This window comes from Haliotis rufescens, unplaced genomic scaffold (assembly GCF_023055435.1).
Source record: "Haliotis rufescens isolate VD_foot unplaced genomic scaffold, xgHalRufe1.0.p SCAF_15, whole genome shotgun sequence".
Classification (NCBI taxonomy): Eukaryota; Metazoa; Mollusca; class Gastropoda; order Lepetellida; family Haliotidae; genus Haliotis; species Haliotis rufescens.
The window spans coordinates 32,392,697-32,414,492 of NW_025963835.1; the positions used below are offsets into that span (position 1 = coordinate 32,392,697).

The window sequence follows — 21,796 nt, forward strand, 5'->3', positions numbered from 1 at the left end:
CAACCCTGTTAAGCTTCGCTGACTCAATACAAGTGTTTTCTTAATGTGTATATTAAGCCGGATTATGATCTCTCTAATTTTTAACACTCATAAAATATGATTTATATACAAAATAAATTTCTAAAATGACGTACCACCTACACCGGTAACAATTTAAGTTAGAAGCCAATCTCTTTCTTTACAAAACTATTTATCGCCATGACGTTAAGGAGGTGTTATCCCTTAGTCCGACTTCACTTAACACAACGTACAAAACAACCTCCATCTGCTGATGTCTGAAAAACCCGACTACCCAAACCTTGGAAATCCCACCATTGATGTTGCTAAGATTAAACGATATTCCCTACCCTGTTGCATCAAACATAATCGTTTTAAATGCAATAAAAGTATAAAAGCATATACCACAACAAGAACGCGATACAGGTGTTATATAACATTTTATCACGTCCTTACTCAGGAATCATTCGGCGAAACGGCGGCTCCTAATTCCAATAAGAATTATGCACTGAATTTGAATATAGTGGATGCATATGATGATACCTATAGAAAGTAAGACCATTCTCCTGAAATCAATGAGGTAATTTTGACAGTATTTTAAAGCTTAACGCGGCACGGTGTTTCGTTCAGTTGCCCACCCGCCAGTCGGGGGAAACGCTAACAGTAATGCCTTCATCACTGCTCGTAAATCATCACTGTCCTCATCCCACATCTTAATCCCATGATGTAAATTTAATTCCTTTTCTCCTTGGCAAATACCCGCGTAAATACCGGTGTGTTTAGAACTGGGGTGTAGTGTAGCCTATGTTCCAGGTGTCGGGCTCTGCTCGTGCCAGCCCCAAGTCGACGCCATTGCTAACCTAACAAATGGTTCACTATAGCCAACCGTCGTTCCGGAACGTTGTGATTAGAATTTTATAGCATACCTCCCCGTCCGAATGTGACGTCATACAGAGAAGGTTGCCGTTCAAGTCGTTGATGGTGGTGAAGCTAGTTCCCATCGCAGTATTGTTATTACTCCATTAAACAGGAAATAGCGAGAGCTTCTCGAGCCTTATAGAAATTATAAGATATTTTTATCAACTCTGACTTGCACAGCTTCAAAGAGAGTTATACCGCCGGGAACAGAGCTTCAACATAGAGCCATTCATAAGTTTGTGATGGGAAAACAGGCCATCCTATGAGTCGTGGTTATAAAAACACTATCTTACAACATCGACAAACATATCAGTTCAAAGCGACAAAAGTATTGCTTTTGCTTCGGTACAATAGCTAGGGTATAGGAATTTGGGAAGGAGACTCACAAGACATTTCTTTACGATCAAACGGAACAGGTAGACGGGGGATAAGATTCGGAGGCCGCCCGAGGACAGAGAGTAGGGGGGTGAGCGTGCGACGGCCCTGGCATACCAGATTGTTAAACAGTCTCTTGGTTATGTTTGATCATCAGGGGAGCATATATCAATCTTTTCCACGGAGGAAAAAAATCCGCATTTATGCACAGATGATGTTTGATCAGGCAAAATGTGAATCTACATCGATAGAATCTCGACGGTGTTGACACAGCGACAGTAGCGCCATGCCGTTATGTAAGGCTTACTTGCCTGTGTATCCTGGTAGCGCAATACCGTTATGTAAGGGCTACTTGACTGTGTGGGTTCATAGCGATGGTATATCACGGGGGACGGAAATTGGCTGTGTACATACCGCTAGTGTTTTGATTGACACCTACCCGTAGTATATATTAGCATATTGTTATATAGATACATGTGCGTGCGTGCGTGCGTGCGTGCGTGTTTGTGAATATGTATGCTCTCAGCAGATATTTGTAGAAACTGGTATATTTTAAAGTATGTATATCTACGTATATTTTATAATGTATTCAGATCATGTAAAAATATAAATGGTGGCTTTCGGGCAAACTTTGGCCAGGTGTATAGACTCTTAAAAAATAAAAAAAATGGAGTTGCAATCAAATGTACATATGACACAAAATTATTATTATTATTATTATTATTATTATTATTATTATTAATATTACATCCTAGACTAGTATAGCGGTGCATATGATTGAAGTTGAAGCGTTGTTGTCATAATATGTTGCTTGGGGTATTTGTTAAACCTCGTTCACCTACCTGATAATGCCGTTGTTTACCAAACCTTGTTTACAATTCCTATTTAGAACGTTGAGATCACAGAACACCTGGGTTTGGATACAATTGAAAATAATTACGTTGGAGGGAGATCGATAACTGATCATTAAGCCCAGAGGAATGGAACGCAGGGTCTCTGACAATCAGCTGGGGGCTGCTGGTCAATATTGCCGCTCTGCTTTTGTTGCATAGTGACGATTATTTCGGTTTTGAAATTTTACCGTGAAGAAAGTCGGCGAGAATAACAACAGCTCCCCACATGACGCTGGCAAAATGCGCCGAAGAATATGTCCTTGATAAAATGTTAGGTTGAATCGTCCATTTCATGCTGGGCGACAACCAGACCACATTGAGATGTTTTCAAAAGACGAACGCTCGGTCTAGTCACTAGCACGCACCTGTATGTGGGGTACACCCCAAATGTCTTCTACCTCTCCCCCTCCCCGGGAGGGTCAGAACGCCTAGGCCCCCCTCCCGCAAACTAACCTTTGTTCCGCCCCTGAGGTGGTATGGTAGTCTTAGCGCCTTGGCGCAATCTAAGCAAGAACCCAACTACCCTACAAAGCCCCCATTGTAAATCTCATACAAAGCATGGGCGGTTGTGCTGGGAAGGCCGTATATTGAAGACGTTGAACGCTCTTACTATGGACAATAAGAAAAACACTGAAATCAGCTTACAAACTAAACACAAAATTGTATCATATATACTAGACTAAGCATCGGATCCTAAATCCAACGCCTCTCCATTGTGCCGCGCGGTGGAATCCGTTCCGAAATTCGTGGTGAGTCTTGTGTCCCCCGTCCCCTAATATCGTCAATGTGCTGGTGTGCGACCCACAGAACGCCCTATCGGCCCTCTCCTTGTTCGTATTGATAGAGATTTGTAAGGACGATGTACCCTCTTGCATTGTCACCCCCAGAACGATAATTGCAGATAACTAAAAGCAATGAGCCCATGATACTGAAACATTCTCCCTAGTATTGCCGTATTCCAACTGTCCATGAAAATCTATCGAATTTATATCGATGTTAGTTTAATAATAAGATATCAATTTATGTATCTTGTATTAAACATATTTTATTGTCGGGAGACCAGTTTTAAAAGTTACGTCGTCTCCAAAACGTATTCTTGTTATGCAGGTAACTATCCTATGCCAGGTTCTTGTGGAAATGGGACGTACATATACATATCCATTCTAAATAAAGACGATTTTTATATCTCCTGTAAATGTCTTTCTTTTGGGTTGAAAAATATCCTATTCTGAATTATTTTATATAATTAATACCTGTATGCGCAAGGAGTTTACCTCTATCAACAGGTAGGCATATCGCACACTGCGTCGACATCCACCCTCTACAATGAATTTTGTTTTCTCCTAACAGGTTTATTTTTTCACGAAGCTTTTTTAATAGCATGAAGATTGTAGGTCTGTTCGAAAAAACTCTAACTTCCCGAGAAACAAAATGAAATGATAAAATATAGATTAACATGTTTAAACAATAGCGGTCTGACTACAGTCACTGACTTGAATTCATCTTTAATAATTCACATTTCCGCAAGGTATGGGGGAAACTTGTGTTTTTCACATAATCGCTTGCGGCACCACCACGAAAAATCAACCTGGAAAGGTTATCATGAATTTTTAATCAAACATATTTATTGCTTGCATACGCATGTTTGATTTACAAAAATAACCTCAACAAACAATGTCATAATATGTCTGATAAAATCATACATTTACGACGTTGAATACAGGTTTAACTATGAAAAAACTATTTCAAACAGTTGCTATAAGTCCGTGGTGACAGTACCAAGTACCAGCCCCGTCCTTATAGGTGTAGTTACAAAATGAGCTGTACACAAAGACATATTTTGTCTTATTTGTGTGACCAAGTAATTGGAAGTATTTATGTTTCATTAAAAAAAATAAAAAGAATATTTTGAATAAAAAACGACAGATGTTATTTGTTTCTGTTTGCAGGGATGTGCATGTCGTATATAGCAAACAATCCTCTAGCCCTAGAACATGAATTAATTGTTACTATTGCAATCATTGGACCAATAGTCGTATTTGCAAAATTATTGCCTTAATAATTAAATAAACGCTTGGAAACAAAATGTTTGTATAAATCTGTTCCAGAACAAGCGTCCGTGAATAGACTAAATGTTTTTCAAGTTCATATTTTGATAGAGAATAATAACGCGTCACTAAGCAACGGTATTAACTATTAATCAGAGCTAACATTAACTGTCATATTTGACAGAACTACTAATATTAGTTATGAATAACTGTTATCTTTGCGTGTATCGTATGCCACAGTTTTGTTGTGTTGATAAATGTCTTTATATTGCGTTCTTTTGCGCGTAAACGAATGCGTGCGGTTCTGTGATCCTGAAGTACTAAAACGTAAGATATTAGTTATACCGAAGACCCATAACTTTCTGAAATCATAAAATTGTCATTTACTTCCTCGAACAGATGCAACCAAGCTTGATGAATATTTCAAAATATTTAAAAATGAAAAGATAAAAATATGCAAATTTTCATTCAGAGCCATTATGAACCAACTCCTTTTATCCAGCAGTAAAACCAAGCGAACTAAAAGAGGCACGTGACCAATCACAGAAAAGATAGAGTTCAAACTTTGTATTTGCAATAAACATGGCTTAAAAGTTTTCATTAGAACTTAATGAAATTATAATGGGTGTTATTTTGAATAGTTTCTTTGAAGCCGTTTCCGCTCTATTGGGGGTGCATCGTTCGAGAAGCCCACCCTGGAGAAAACCTGTGATAAGTGCAGTTTAATACCTTCCTCCCAACATAGTCTCTCATAATAAATTTTAAACAGTCACAAAATATGAATAATGTCGTCATAAACATTGCTTGTTACATAGCCGACTACTTCAACTACATATCCCCCCGACATGTTGGCTGATTTTGGCGAGATACTCCCGAGTTGTAACGCAGTGGGGATTGGGAAGTATTACGTGAACATTTCAATAATTTCGTTGAAATTAGAACAATGTCAAATCCAAGCAACCTCCCATACAGCTCCTCGACAAACACGTGCAGCAATTACACATGAACTTGTGTATTTTCACTCCGAGGTAAATACAATGATACATATGGTAATTAATATCATTTTGTAAATTATAACAGTTGAATGCTTTACGCCTCGTGTCGCTTTCACAATATTTTCTCGGAACGAAATATCGTATGTAAGACATTTTAAGAGAAGGTAATTGAAATCAATATGTTTTCAAAGAAAATACATTTCGTTCCAAGTCGGAAAAGTACTCCCTACAGTTGTAATTTGTTTCTTGTCAAAGGTTTATTAATATTCATACGACCAAAATTGATTTCTATGTAGACTTTTTTTGGAACGCATCTTCAATGCTTTACAAATTTTCAATGGTACTATTAGTCTCGAACTCGCAACAATTCCATGTCCTACGTGAATTTCACTCCGTGATAAAGCCTCAAGAGAATCAAAATAAATGTGAACAATAGTCATGTATTCCTCATATATATTTTTTATTGCCAATGCAGAGTTATTCCAATTTTTGTAGGTAACAACAGCTTTCACAATATGCAATTTTTCAATATCGCAAATATCAGTCTTTTCAACAGGTCCCCCTGTATAAATTCAGCGATATTTCTAGTCATTCTTGGCAACATTTCACAATATACAACATATGCACAATTTCATAAATACACAGAAGTAATATGTACACCACATTAAGTTGGACACAATATGCACTGAAACATTATGCTAAAACATAAACTGGGCACCATCCTGATAAATTCTTCAACATTTCACAGAATGTCTGTTAAATACGCAATAGGAATAAACAACAACTGCTCTCTGTACGGTGAGTCCAGCAGTCACGCATCACATCACATAGGTTTCGTCAGTATAACCACCGTACGCGCCAAATCCCCCCTGATTCCAAACCATTTCGGAATGGTTAGAATATTCGTTATATTCATTATGACTGTATTCCATGGGGTCGAAGTCGGGCTGGACGTACTCAGGGTGGTCGAGGTACATGTAACTATCCATGGAGTCCGGGGGGTGCCTACCTGCCATGTAGCCGAATCCCGGGGCCCCCATCATATCCGGGCTGTCCGCCATGTCCTCGCCGGGACGTAAACGCATGCGCCGCGGGTTACGGAAGAAATGTCGTCGCGCACCCAAGGCGCTCAACTGTTTCATGCGCCGTTCCTTTGACCTCCGGTTCTGGAACCAGACCTGCAAAGCAAAAATGGCAAATTAAAATCTTTGTCTCGTTCTCTACCTGGCGTGTTATACTATACAGACGCCTATGCGTATTCTTTAGTACATACAAAAGCATTTGTATTTTCAAAGATTCAAAGAGGCAACGCAACAATAGCTTTCATAATGTGTTCCCTTCATTTTATATATATATATATATATATATATATATATATATATATATATATATATATATATATATATACTATTTTCAGAATAATTAATAGCTCTTTGAAAATTACAAATGAAAACGGTTTCGACATAATGCAAGGCTAAAGAGTATATTGATATTTTGAATTGAGATATTTTTTCTACAATTTCAATGGCTCAATAATAATTTTCCGACATGTAAACGCATTCAAAAAATCCCGTAGGTAGAATTATGCATGACTGAATAACCTAATGTTAGATCGTTAATGTGTTGTTCGGATAAAAGTACGTCTAAATTGATCGGCGATTCAAGTCACCTTCAGGAAGTGATACAAATGAAGTCACAAAATACATAAGTGTTTTGGGGTCTTAACACATGTTTTGTTAGTGTTATGAAAATCGGTGATGACGGAGAAGCAAATATACAACACGCTTCCAGGGAAATCCACACAAATTAAAACCATGCGTGATGTCGTTCATTTCATCGAACCGTTCACAATCTGTAATACATGGCGAGTCTAACCCTGTGGGTTTCATGCATCAACAAGATGTATTTACATAAGGAAGATATGATTTAACGAATTACTAAAACAAATACAATTGATTTTTCATGTTGATTCAAGGAACGTATGGAGTGAGCTAGGGCAGAGGTAAAATCGACGGTGAAACGTGCCGGGTCTCCTCGTAATACGACCCGCGTTCAGGAGTCTAGGTAGAAGAAGAGTCGGCAGAACAAATGAGACAAAATTAAAGAAAAACAGAATGATCCCTGAGAAAATACACGCCTGTTGTGGCGTTATCCCGGTACTCAAGATTGTCCACTCCACGTCACCGTCTTTGGAAACGTTGTCGTAATCAGCGTGGTGTAACTATCAGAAAACCGCACAACTTTTGTGACAATGCAACAACCAGGTGCACTAGTCAGAGTGAAATGAACTGCCTTGATTGGGCAATATAAAAACTCATGTTAATTTTATCTGGAAAGGATTGTGCAGGAGCCTCTTTGACACAGAGTTAATTATTGAACGCAGTCGTCTTCTTGACATGAACTGACGCATGCAGCAACAGGTGTTTTTGTGACGCCGAACAGATGGCAAAGAACTTGTCATTTGGCTGCAGTATTCGCCATTCTTAACATAAAATGTTAAAATCATCATTTGTTAATTTGGAATTCGGTGTCATAATTACGTGCTGGTTGGTACGACAGACAAATAGATGTTGGATGAACACGAAATATATCCTTGTTCCAAACATTTCTTCAGGTTGATATAAGATATTTAATGTCAAAGACTATTACAGTTAAAGATCTATTGAAAAAAAGAGTTTTTAAAACATGTTAGATAGTCATATAAAGTTCCTATTTACACACAAGAAGTTTTTCAAACCAAAATTGCCAAAGTAGTGAACCACGAAAACAGATTAAACTGCACTTTTAACATATTAAAAATAATTTTAAAAACACATCAAAAGCTCTACCAAATATGTTTCGTTAACGGAGTCCGTATGCATATATTGCAGGCGTTTCAGTCGGACTTTGTAATTACCGTCACACCGGGTTAGGCTGATCCGTCAGTGTAATAATATACTAGCGAGAGTTGGATCGCTTGGCTAGTCTCACGCTTGGACAGACACACAGTGCATGAATGATCGTTTGTGAATAATATAATATAAAGACCTATTTCAAAGCTATTCGATCTAAATGTCCATAAAAGTCTCAACAATGCAACTATAAAACTTCTCACATCAATTGACCATAATCTTGTCGGCATCCCCGTGCCGTTTGTTCGAATATCAACTAGGTAACAATGGAAGCCGATATTCTCACATCGTCTTCCACTATTATTATCTTTCGACCCCCTGTTCCTTTCTCGCCCTACCCTCTCGTCCCCTCCTCGACAAACCGTGTCCCCTCTCCACACCTACTCGTCCCTACCCCTTTCCCTCTCGCCCGATCTTGACCACACATCTGCCCCTCAACAATTGTCCCTCCACCCTAAGACACTGACCCCCAAAAGACTCATTGACAAAGAACCCGTCATCTTTCTTATCACTGACCGTCAATGCTACCTTTCAATTCAGTCGAAAAACCCCGACCCGAGTAATTTAGATTGTAGTGGTTCCATGGCCCCTGTCTTCAAAGCGTATTAGTTATAACACGGGGATATAGATCCATGGATATATGTTCCGATTCCAAGATAACTGAAAATTTCAGGGTAATTTTCCCATCTCTCATTCCACCCCTGGGACAAGAACACGTCGGCCTGCTGGTTCGCCAAATTGCCTCTCTGGAACTGTGCAAGATGAACTGACTCCTAATTACACGTAAAGGGCAGGCGCAGACTTCACGGTTTGGTGAAGGAATGTTCTCCCAATGTAATTACAGTTCGACCAAGTTGAAGCATTGCAGATAATGTATATGTTGCAGCAAAGTCAGGCTTTCTGATGACTCTACAGCTGTAGATGTCCCCAGCCACCACGACCACGAAACTGAGACAGGACTCGCAGGCTTATCACAGGGAAGACAGGAGAGGAGACAGTTTAACGGGGATTGTAATATCCAAAGTCTATCATTACACCGTTACCCGGTGTCACCTAGGCCGACCCTTTCACACACAACTACTGCCAATTACAGGTCCTTTCAACAGTTAAACTGCTGAATTGCCCTGTACAAAACAGTTGACTTCCCATTCAGATCGTTTTCAATCACTACATTACCAAAGTCTATTCATGCCGGCAATCAGAGATGACTACAGATTGGTCCAAGACAAGGGTGAAGCATAACAACTGATCTGAACTCGGTACCCGGAATCTGTCGATCCTGCTCACGTAGCATCCGTGATTCCAAATCTTTTGTAATACCTCTGAATTGAATGTTTATGGGAGTGAAAATTAGCAGCCCTATGTTTACGAACCCTGTATGTCATAACCAGGTATTACCGTGCCACGCCGGCATACATGCTCACCGGGCCGTGTAATGAAGACAGGTTTAAATATCAAATAAATGTAATTCTTAGACAAAAGCCTTTCTGAAGATGAGAGGAAAGGGTTTATCAGAGCAGCTATTGGTGTCTATTTGGATAATGACAGTTATCCTGCGATTCCCGATCAATTATTGAGTTCCCCCACCCACGACATGCTTCCAACTACATCTTTAAAGTGTCATGCCACTCCGTCACGTGTGGAATGAGCTCCCGACTGGAGCGTCAATTCACAATACAAATTTGCCTTTTCTTTGCAGTCATCTCGAGTTACAAACATGTAACACTGACCAGCACTTTCCTAGGGGCCATGTTGGCTCGGTTTCATAGCCGAGACCTGTTTCGACAGCGTTAATCCCAAGAATAACATATTTACACTCTCTCAGCCCATTGTCGCAGTTTCCCAGATAGAATTTCCTTGCGATTCTCTCTGCGAGAGAGAGCAGCTGAATTGGCATAGGCCATGAGCCAAACCCGCGATTGTCATCCTGCTGCCATTGTTGCTCGTTCAGCTTTCTACAGTTGAAGAAAAGGGGGAAAGGGTCTCCCTTCACCACGGAACGCTCCCTAGGGCGATTCTACAAGAACAAACCCCCGCCAGTGCGTGTGTGAGTTGAGGTTATAGAATGGCTCCACCACGGAATTATTTCTGCCTGGATATGCCTTGGGGGTATTTGTTCAGCAAGCTACCCACTACGAACCCCTCTTGCCAGCCCTTGTCTTAAATCAGGCCTACACTAGGCGACAGTTGCAGCGCTTGGCAAGGTATTAAACGGCTAATCAGTAAAATTAACGCTCATCCCCCCTGTCGCATCCCCTTCTCCCTGCCCCCTCCCGGGTTAGGCTTAAAACTAGCAGTAGGGTAGCAGAATCAAGCGATAAAAGTTGGTTTAAGAATCATAAATCGTATTGAAGACCTTTTAACATTATGAGCTGCTCAGAAACGATTGCTTTGATCTCAACAATCCCGTAGTGTTAATTCCCCGCTAGCAAATAATATCCTCTGTCTTTAATAGGTGATACGTTTTAGTTGTTTAAAACAAATATCAGGACAACAGCATGATTATATCGAATATCAATACGCTGTGAAATGGGGTTTAAGACAGATATCAATACAGATTTAACACTGGGGTTTAAGCATGAACTATAGGGCATCATTGGGGCATTGCTATATACCGCCTAATGGAAGAGGGATAATGGTTCAACATTGCCATATACCCTTTCTGAAGGGTATATAACTGTTATATGATCAGTGATCTTTACAATCAATGCCTTTCATGAAACATTACCATTATATCTACTTTTTATTATCATTAAGTTCGTTATTGACAATATTTCGTGAAATTAAATATTGACAATAATAAAAAGGCCTTTGAGAATAGATAAGTCAACAATTGTATCATTCTGAGAAACAAATTTTTTGGCACTGTTGATTAGCATATCATTTTCTGGGGGAGTGTATTATGTTTGAGTGATTGACATTTAAAAAGATTTCGCACAAAAACTATTAATTCATTTGTGAAATTAATTAAATTCCTATTCCATATAGGGGAGTTGATCATGTTAAACAAGGTGGATTAGGACGGAGGTGTGATCCGCGCCAGTGAGTTAAGGCAGATACACTCCCCGCGGTAGGTGGCGGGGGACTAGTATGTGGCAGGCTGCGGCTGCTGCTCCAGCAGGAGGGGGTCTTTGAATGTACCCCCGTGATGGAGAGAACCATTTCGCTTCCTCTTTGTACATCAAAGCTTCAAATTGAAAACGACACATAACAAAGATAGCCCCTCACCACCGCCACTGTTCTCAGCCCGGAGTAGTCTAACTCAAGATCCAGTTGTTTAAAGTGCGATGTGAAGGTACATTATTTGTCGAGATCGTGTGTGGCAGTCTGGCTCGGTTTTCGGGGTCGTTTTACCCCTGTCTTCGCATCTCGCACCCCCTGTCGGGGACCACAATGGCCCCTGGGGAGACTCCGGGAGGAGGGGTGGGGTTTCTAAATGTGCCAATAGACCTCAACTCGGTGGGGGACATTTTCAGTGCACGGGTCGGCAATAGATGTCTCTTGCATCTTTCTGTTAAGTCTTTGCATCCTTGGAAACAAACTTGTTACCCCTATATAACTACATCCAAAAATGCCCTCTTCAATTTCATTTCCGCCCTGCGTAACATTCTCAAAATTCAAAAAGGTTCATCGTCTTTTCGAGATATCATATTTATTACCTGTCACGTTTTCTTGTTTATTTTGTGTCTGGACGTGTAAAGCCGATGTGTAAAATAGTAATAAAATTAACATATTTACCAAATACACATTTTACGAACATAAATCCACAATGTTTAATTCTCAATTTCGATCTTAAACTAAATTAACGCGATGTATCGTTAATTTTAATCCGAAAGGAGTTCTTTTTTTCCATAAAGGGACCTTCCTTGTTCGCTGATACATTCCAAATGGCTGCAAACAGCACTTCGTTATACTAAGGAGTGCCTCTACCGACGAAACTTCTCCACCTCTGTATTTATGTTATGGTTTCGTATCCGAAAAGGTGAAACCTTATTCGCATCTTGCAGCCGTGGTTAGGAGAACCATTGCATGCGTGAAAGGCTAGCAACGCTAGGCGTAGGATTACAAAACAAAGACAAGTGGGAGACCCATGATTCTAGGCCCTTCTCTTTGAGGAGGGCTGAGATCAAAGCTGGAAGGAATATATCTGGCGATAACACCGTGAGAGCGGTGACAGGGGATGAGGAGGGGGAGCAGGAGGGAGCGTTCGAGTTGAAAAGGTGAGGAAATCCCGAGAACAAGGGGCAAAGTAGTTCCAGCGGAAGAATAAAAGTATCTGAAGATGTGTGACGCTTCAAAGAGAAAGTTGACCCTGTTTCACATGGTAAAGTGTTCAGATGGGATTTGTACACATGTCCTACCGGTAAGATTGGGAAATAGTCAAGCCTCTTGACGTTGCTCCGCCGTGACCTACTTTGGCAAAATGGGTCAGTGTTGACGTTTTTTGTTCCGCTGGTAAGCTGATGTTTGATGTTATGGCTAGCTAAATCAAGATATCAAATTACCCCGAAATGAAAACGTTCTTTAAAGTATGGAGCTCAGTTTGATTTTTTTACCCACTTTTATTTATTTTTTACACGGTATGAGAACGCTGACGTCACGAACCAGACATTGTAGTTATCATACACGGAATATTCAAATGGCGATCTTAGGGGAAATGCAAAAATTCCCCTTCCCCCTCCCGTCTCAGATCTGGAGGATTAACTAACTGCCTTGACGGATCAGGGTCCCGCTCACAAACGCCAGCTAAAGACACATTCATATTCAGTACGACAGACGCTCACCGGCGTCGAGTAAGCGGACTCAGATGCTGGGAATTAAGTGTCCTAAATGCTTCAGTTACTGGTGAAATGAGAACTAGAGACCCTGGGGACCAAACCGCGCGGTCTCAGCTTCCACGCGAGTGGGACCAGTAGCGTTAGAAAACCATTTATTAACGATCTCGCAGCTCTGGCCGAACCGTCGGCAAACGTTGTGGCAATGTTATGCCTGGAAACCAAATCAGCCGGCCATTACGCTTCAAACTTGCCAATTCTGTTACCTACGTGTTTGTAGTTTGTTGACGAACGGCAATTCTATTATGGAGGTTCTGTCGTCGCCTTTCAAAGGGGAATGGCTGTAATTGATAGACAAATGCGCACGCGTACGGCGATTTACTCCTCTACGCCGGAAAACGCTCCGCCTAAGTAGTTCTGTGTTGGTAATTTCTCCACACAAGAGAAATCAACTGCTTTTTAATTGCGAATTGCCTTAAAGAGACTGACACACTGTTCTACTCAGAAAACATAGGCAGTCCGTTCGATTGTGCATGAGATAACACTCGTCCGGTCCAGCCAATCAATACTCTATCACCACTTCAAACAACGTTCTGATTGGAAATATGCAAATGAGGCTCTGCTCTTTAAGAAGTGTTAAAACGAAAATAGAAAAGGAAAGAGCTTTAAGGTTTTAAGACACCTTGGCGGCATCTCAATTTAAAACAGTCTTTGGACATTACTGAAGTTCACCTATTCGAAACCAGGATAATTGCTGTTAGAAAATCTGAGAAAAAGATACTAATGCGAAAGTTTTTTGGTCTCAACCGCTTCAAATCCAATTCTCGTGTTTGAGTTATAAATAAAATTGACATCAAGTACAGCACCATTTATACTGGAAATTATGTGTTGAACAATCCGCAAACATCTGACAACCACTCGTTAAGGTCATTCGTTGATAAAGGAGAAAGACATGGTATTATTTCAAAATATATGAATAATTTTCACATTTGGACACGCTGCAAGATGTTCATCAGAAACCTTAGCAATGAAAATATCATGATTAATACGGAAAACAATGGTGACTGACATGATGGCAAGTCACAACCGGATCTGGAAACCGAATAAGACACGGTCTTGTAAACAGGCCGTTAGTGGAGAGGGGAGAGCAAGAAATGGCGGGAAAGGTCAAAGATGTCGTCTGTTCGGCACGCTCAAGTCTCATGTTGCATAGCCAATGATGGATCCTGTATCTAGCCTTTGTCCGGGAGGTAGCCACGGGAATCGTGTTCTAACACATTTTCTAAAAAATATTTTTGTTCAATGACCCCTCAAGAGAATTTAAGGCGACATCGAACTGAGGTAATTTGAAAAACAAAGATGGCGGCCGCCTACAAGCAGATATGCTCCGATGGACTTTCCGTCTTTCATCATGCGATATGACGATTGGAGAACAGCGACTGCGATGGAATAATAGAAGAACTTGAAAATATTATTCAGGAAAATATTTCAAAGTCAGTGAAATTTACATGATGATGCATTCTGCTCATTTCCATGACACCAAGTTCAATTGAAGCTGAAAAAATTGTATATTTTTCTAATTGCATTTATATTGCATTAATTATAGTTTCCTCCGCTAAGGCTGATCTGGCCACTTTAATGAAATCTCTTGAATAGGTTCAGTTCCATCAATATTTTACCTTATCCCGTTCCCGCCCTTCAAACCCTCGACTCAAAAGAGAAAACATTGATTTATTTGAAGGCCAAAAGGTCAAAAACGTCAATTCTTGTTTCTCCACAGAAGAAAAAACACGACTATTTGAAAGAAACCCCTCTAGCGGTGACCAGCGCGATCAGAGAGAAGACACATAAATGCGATTTCCCTCCCAAGGGCATATGGGGATCGAACCCGTACGAGACCGACAGTCTCACGTCAGCTCTGCTCGACCGCCGCAGGGTAGAAGCTAATGGAATCTCTACAATTCTCTGGGAAGGGGGGATAACTCAACTATGTTCGTGATTTGCTGTTTAAACGACTCATTATTTTGGAATCTGTGTCAGCGCTAAAGTATTAGACTGGAAATGAGTTTGTAACTGAAGCAGAACAGACAAGAACTAGATTTCTGTAAAACTTTCACATAACCTGCCCAGCAACTTAACATCAGATATCTTCGAGTGACGTACACAAGCTAAAACCAAAGGACTTTATTCTAAAGGGCAAAAGATGAGAAAATATTTTATTTGCAAATTAGCAATTTCGACATGGAATGTCAGCTACTTTTTCCATGACAGACTGTCCGGTCAAAGGGGTGTCATTCGTTTCAGTGTTGCCATGGCGACAATAGTATGACCGTTGTCTCGAGGGGAATAATTCGATTTTTCGCTGGATGGTTCCAACAGTCGAGTTCGTCCGTCCCGCTTACAAGGCAACAGACATGCATTGTCCCTTCATTAGCAAACACACGGGGCTCTCTCAATGACAAACTCCAGCTAACAATACATTCATGAAGTGAAGGATCCCCATGTGACGTTCACCAGTAGGACAGGATCGGGGGAGTCCATACCCCATTTATCGTTGAATAACTTTTACCAGTTCGACCCTTCACACAGCACAGTCACCCTGTCAGCCCATGCAATTCGGAACCAGACTACAGCTTCAAACCAAGAGCAATATATTTGATCTTAAATATATCCTGTGATACATCAGTTTTATTTCATTTTTTTTATTCCAAACAATGTTACATTCACAATGACAGTTTAAAAAAATATAATTTGACTTTTAAAAAGAATTCTTATATGATAAACAACATATTTGAACGTCGGACATCGTTACTACAAACACCGCGCATTCGCTGACCCGAGTTGTGACAATACGACGGCAGTACAAGCAATTCGTGCTTTTCATGAAAATACTTGAAATTCTCCTCCTAAAAAGTTGAATGCGTCAAGAAAAGATCCCTTTCTCAACACCCCAGTTGCAACTGTGACAAGATGTGGAGCTACCCAACACCCTCGCGAACTGTCAACGGCGGATTGCCGGTATTTTAATACCCCTGGTGGAGTAAGCGACACCCTGTATTGGACATCTCTATATCACACAGGGATGCGAATCCGCTAAACGATTCTGTAACGCCGTATACTTACGACAAAAGATGGAGGGCTGAGAGTGAATCGCTTCGACCAGAGACCACATCCCTTTTCATCAAGTCATGCACAAACGTTGGAAGAGACCGGAGCTCTACCACAGCTGTGACTACGAGACTGGCAGGATTATAACACGTTTCCGCTGTGCAGTAGGAAAGGTTTACAGAAACCAAACTCTGTTTAAAAATGTTGAAGCGTGTGTTAGTGTTGAGGGCTTTGAAGCAAGAGCGGAGCTTGTGAGCCAGGGATGCGAGACAATGACCAGAGGCAATTTGATAGGAAATATACAACAGCCTTTGGGTCCATATGTCACACTCGCCTCGTGCACGAGAGTCGGCACGGACCTCGCGTAACGCACGTGCAAGGCGTGAAGTTACGTTGACGCCGGTTGTAGTGCAAACCCGTGCATGCCTATCCAGTGTTGGGAATTTTGCCGTAAAACAACACAAGCATATTCGCACACATTCTAAAAAGGACATCAAAGGGCCAAGACGGGAATACACGATGTTTCAATCGCCGTTCCGAGTCGTTCGGAAGAGCAGGTCTGATTTATAACGCACAGTATTCCTCTGCTCTGGTCGTATGTACCTGGCAAACTAAATGTATATGTTTCTGCATATACCCATGTGGTATGTGGAAATTGCAGACGGCCATACAACCTTGCCCTGAGACGGCGTTGAAACGGCGTTTTCCGCATACACATGCCGTAAAGGGGTCTAGATGTCGTAAACATGTTCGATGTTTCACATGGAGGTATGCAGGGGCAATGGTGGCATGATTTCGGTGCGTCAAACTGGTTGATTGGTTTTCTATTTGCCATAATGACATCCACAACGACAGGAACTATTTTTTTTCAAAATCATTGCGTGAAACATTTCAGTTCTGTTGCATTCAGAACTGTTTCCATAATACATAGAAATAATTCATGGAATTATAAAACGGACGTGGTCTATTTTAAAGGAGATATTTCATTAGGTCCTGGCATCATTAACGTCAGTGATAACTCCGTAAGCAATTAATAAATCTGCCAAAGTATTTGAAACACAAAAGATGTAATCAGGCATGACCGTGAACGCTTCAGTCAGATTCACATTCAAAATACTTTCACATTTAACCCAACAAAAGAATCCCAGTGAATAATTTAAAAAATCACTACTCCTTGAAATCCTATTCTGCAGTGAATACAATAAACTTCTAGTTAATATTTCAATAAATAAAATTGGCTGTACAAGCATTAAACAAACGATTGCCACACCTCGTCTGATCCCGGGGTGACCCCGTACGACTTGCGCTGGGAGAAGAATAGAAATCATATCGTTTATTCAACCCATGGTAACTTCGCTACATTAAAAATGTACGTTAATAGGCATGCGTTTGAATCTTCAGCTCTGGGCATCTTGTTATAAACTATATTGTACAATACTGGACGCTGTACTTTACGAATGTGAATTAATGACCTTTATAAACCAGAACCTTCATTAGTGAGGGTATATTCATTTTGCAAAAATCCATATCGAAAATATATATTCGTTTAGAAAATACTATCGGGTGAAAAGGACATGATTTCTACAGAACATCGAGGTGAACAAATCAGACCCGAAAGAAAACTTGATAAGATACTGTTCACTTCGCTCTGGACGGCTCTGATCGAAATTCGAAAACTTCCAATTCAAATCAATTAAAGTTTGACACCATCAGCGCCAGAATCGATGTCGGAAATAGCCGCGCATGCGCAAATCAATGCACGTGAAGGAGTCACGTGATTTTCGACATTCACACAAAGCCTCTTCTAAGATTGTTGAGCCTTCGTCAAGTCGGATCAAGTCACTTGAAAATTGAACTTGCATTGGTGGTAATCGTTTGGGGGGAAATAGAAGTGCAAGCCCTCCCTGGAGTTTTTTGGTTGAGCTTTTGAATCCGAGATTACAACAGGTGTGTTTTACAGTGTGCGACTGAGAGTAAACTCTCCAGATCGATCGAAACACGGCTACTCGATAGCCGAAACAAGCATTCACTTCTCACCTTTTTCCCCAAAACACAATTTTAGCATATTTGATACTATATTATGGATTTACAGAACAAATTTGGTTGTACTTTCTCCAAGAATTCGTTTATGTTTGTGTCACAAAACTGTTTGCATCACCAGGTAATATTTTAAGAAAATGTATCTTAATCAGCATCACCATTCGCTTTCAAATGTAAATAAATTAAACCAACAAACTCAACATGATCGAAACGAGAAATAACATGTCCGTTCCTGTCAATAATATATTCATAATAAACCATATTTATGATTCAGTAAATTGATAATTTACAATTATTCAGTGATTAGAATATCACAGTCCGCGCCTCTCAAATTGGCCGACATATCTTCAGGTGAGTTTGACACATCGATGATCTTTGTTCCGAATCAAAGGTCTCGGCAAAGCTGTGCTTGACTGCCTGCTCTGTCGATATGTCGGGTGCACTGTTTGCGACAGATTATATACCATGCTCGGGTGCCTTCTACTGACATCTGTACCCCTAGACATCATAAACGTGTGTAAACTCCGTGTATAAGTGTATGTTAATGCGATACCTAACCCGACAGAACAGATATACCGACCATAAAGCAGCTGATCAAAGCCTCGATAAGTTAATTAGACAAAACCACACTTTAATATCATTTTACGATATCATTTTTAATTTTTGACGCTTTGAAGAACACGCGAACCTATTTAATGTATAAAAAACAAACCATGACATAACTAGCTTTCTACCCTGGCTAGACAAACTTGTGTACACAACTGGCCAAGTATGTAATTCTAACAAAATAGTATAAAGCTCTATTTATTTTAACAGGGAATGTATGTGTCATAAAGTTTAATGTGGATGAATACATTCAATTTTAACATTTATTTCTTAAAGGTACGGAAATGATGTTTGAGTTTTGGTCGGTTAGCGCACAGCGTTCTTCCTTTCAGCAACACTATTTAAGTTAACTTTAGCACCCATTACCATTAAACTTTTATTCCATTTTTGGAGGGTTTTTTTATTGTGAAGTCATTTCTATCAAAATCTGATTGATAAGTTTCAAATGAAAATTCTGACAAGAGAAATGCACATTGTATTAGAGCAGCGTGTCAGCTTCCGTGTATGTATGGATGCATTGAGGGAAATCGATAGCAAATGTGGTACAAGCATACAATCTGCAAACATCATCCGTATTTGCCTAGAACTCGTGTACGTATGTCGGTTTGTGTCAACAGAGGACATAGTTTGAAGGTCAGGGGTCAGGGGTCAGGTTCTACGTCACGGAGTAAACTGAATGACCCGTCACGTTAGAATCCCCGCGACGTGTATTTACCTACCCTGCACACAACCCAACAACGCACAGGGCAATCCTCGCGGTAACTTGCTTCGTATACGGATGTCCCTGCACGACCATCTAGTTTCTTTACAGTTGGTTTTATAAGAGACGCGAATTGTATTCCTGTACTGATAGGGACATCAATATATGTTACAATCATCTTACAAAGTGAGCCATGTTTCATTTAGTAACATAAAACCCCTTTCAGATACAGTCCTCGTGTATGGCTGGAGCTTGTTAATGTGTGGAAGTCGTGATACTGCTGGATAGTGCCAAAAGCGGTGTAAAACAATACTCACTTATATGTGAGATATATATTACGATTAAACCCGCATCGTGATCCTCGTCCTCTTGATAAATAATACTTTAGTGCACACACACACGTTTCTCCTATGTTTACACTGATGTTTCTACACCTGGTACTGTAGTTCACTTGAGTATATAATGCGAAATATATGGAAAGATTAACGCCATCATCCCCCTAATCTAAGAACATTTAGGATAAGAGAATAGTCACTTCATGTCGAAATATATAGCCTGGGTTAAGTATGTGTGAAAAGTCGACCTGAATACGAGAAGAGAACGCCGTACTTCCACCCCATCCCTTTCATCCGCGGTGATTTAAAGCTTCCGCCATTTACACGTTCCATTGAAGATCAATTTGTCCACTATGTAATTCGCCCAGCGTTTAAAGCGATAGGGAGTATGCGGTCATTATAGCAGGCGCTGATGAAAGGGGGTACAAGGACACTTAATAAGGGACAAAGGGGATCAGCGTGTGAAGGGGGCGTTGGCAGGGGTATGCTTTAGTACCCCTGCCTTTGTCTTAGTCAATGTGTCGAAGCATAGATCACATTCGTGTGTTAAATTCGAGCTTCGCCGAAATTCAACCCCACCCTTATCTCTCCTAAATATCCTTTTCTTGCCACATGGTGTGAAAGAACAAGCGATTATTGTTTCCTTCTATGATATTCGCACTGAGATAGCCTCGTTGGAACCAAGATAGGCCTATTCCCATGAGACCCTCCGCGAGTCAGATTTACGTATCTCTCCGCGCGGAGGGCAGCAGTAATGGGACGGCAAACAGCGTTACGCGCACTATCTTTGGCCGTATCACCGAGGTATCGCTCCGCGATTCCATCAAGACTACGTACCAATGGTGTTATACGCCAAAACTCTCAAATTTATGATTTTTAACTTGGATGACCTTGGTCGATTCACATGAGACGACATGAAAGCCTGGCGTGGACTATCGCCGGCATTTGTTTACAGTGTGAGATAAACCGTAGTTACTGGTGGACCCTGCAACAAGGCTTAGGGATATCTTGCCTATCTCCTATCTGCCTTTCCCCCCAATTTAACTTGAGACGGTTATTTATATCTTATTTTCCACAATTGCGCACTGTGTCTATACTCTCCGCTACGTTTTCACGAGTGGACAGTTATCGAGTTTTGAGTGTGGGAATCGTCGCCTCCACAGTCTTTGCTTCGACTGCTCTGTCATCATGTAGTATGTTTAATTCCCCCCAAACAGTGACATGTTTATGCCCCACTTCGCCAACATCTCGCCCCATGACTAGACGCAGCGACATCTCAGTTTTTTCATTGACATATAGTTTCTAAAATAGCCCATGTTTAGTGCCATTCTTCGTCACTCCTTTTAATATCAAGTGTGCTAACTTTTCACAACCTTTATCGTTCTATCATTCTCACGTTAAAGAAACAGGTTCATAGCCTTCATCGCGAAATTCAGAATCTATAACCTGTACCATGTGTCCCCTTGTTTGTTCTGAATACTTGACTTGCATGTGTTTGTGACAGGTGCCGCCGGTGGGGCAGGATGCGCTTACCTCTTCGTGAACACCTGGTATCATCTACTGGATAGTGATTCATAAACACATACTTATGATGTCGTCGGAATCGTATGGATGATCGTATTTCATCCATTATTCGTTCAAGATAAACCGACAAAACATACCCCTTATCACAGAAACTAAGAAACTAAGAAACTATTAACCTTCCTGTGAGAAAACCACTCTATCAATTCAAGATAACATGCACATCTTAACCTTACGAAATTAAGCAACAATATGAAGCCAAATGTGTGTTGACAATACGCTATCTACAAAATGTCCATTTGTACAATATTAAAGATATACATCACGCTGCCTTAACAGTAAACCCGATGATCTTTTACAGTCTGATCCAGACAAGGGTCTGCATCCTCTCTGGAACCCAGAGATCCTTGCAGAGTTAATGGCACCATTATCCTGCCACGGTATCGGCCGAAAAGACAAATTATCGTAATGGTGGCTTCCTTCCCGTATCTTTAGGATTGTTGTCAGAGATTCATTTAATCTCTCAGCGTGTTTAGAGGGAGAGTCGGGGCGAGGACAGATTGATGATGACGGGGAGTTTACACTAATCTGCTG

The 21,796-nt window shown here is 40.7% G+C and overlaps 1 protein-coding gene across 2 annotated transcripts in view; it reads right to left on the reverse strand.

Annotated features, from left to right (window-relative positions):
• LOC124132038 (LIM/homeobox protein Lhx1-like) overlaps positions 1-21,796 on the reverse strand; it is a 58,231-nt gene that overhangs the window by 18,745 nt on the left and 17,690 nt on the right. For both annotated transcript variants that reach the window (XM_046495620.2, XM_046495619.2), the window contains exon 4: positions 6,236-6,404. In XM_046495620.2, the coding sequence (XP_046351576.1) occupies positions 6,236-6,404 (169 nt within the window). The remainder of the gene's footprint in view (positions 1-6,235; positions 6,405-21,796) is intronic.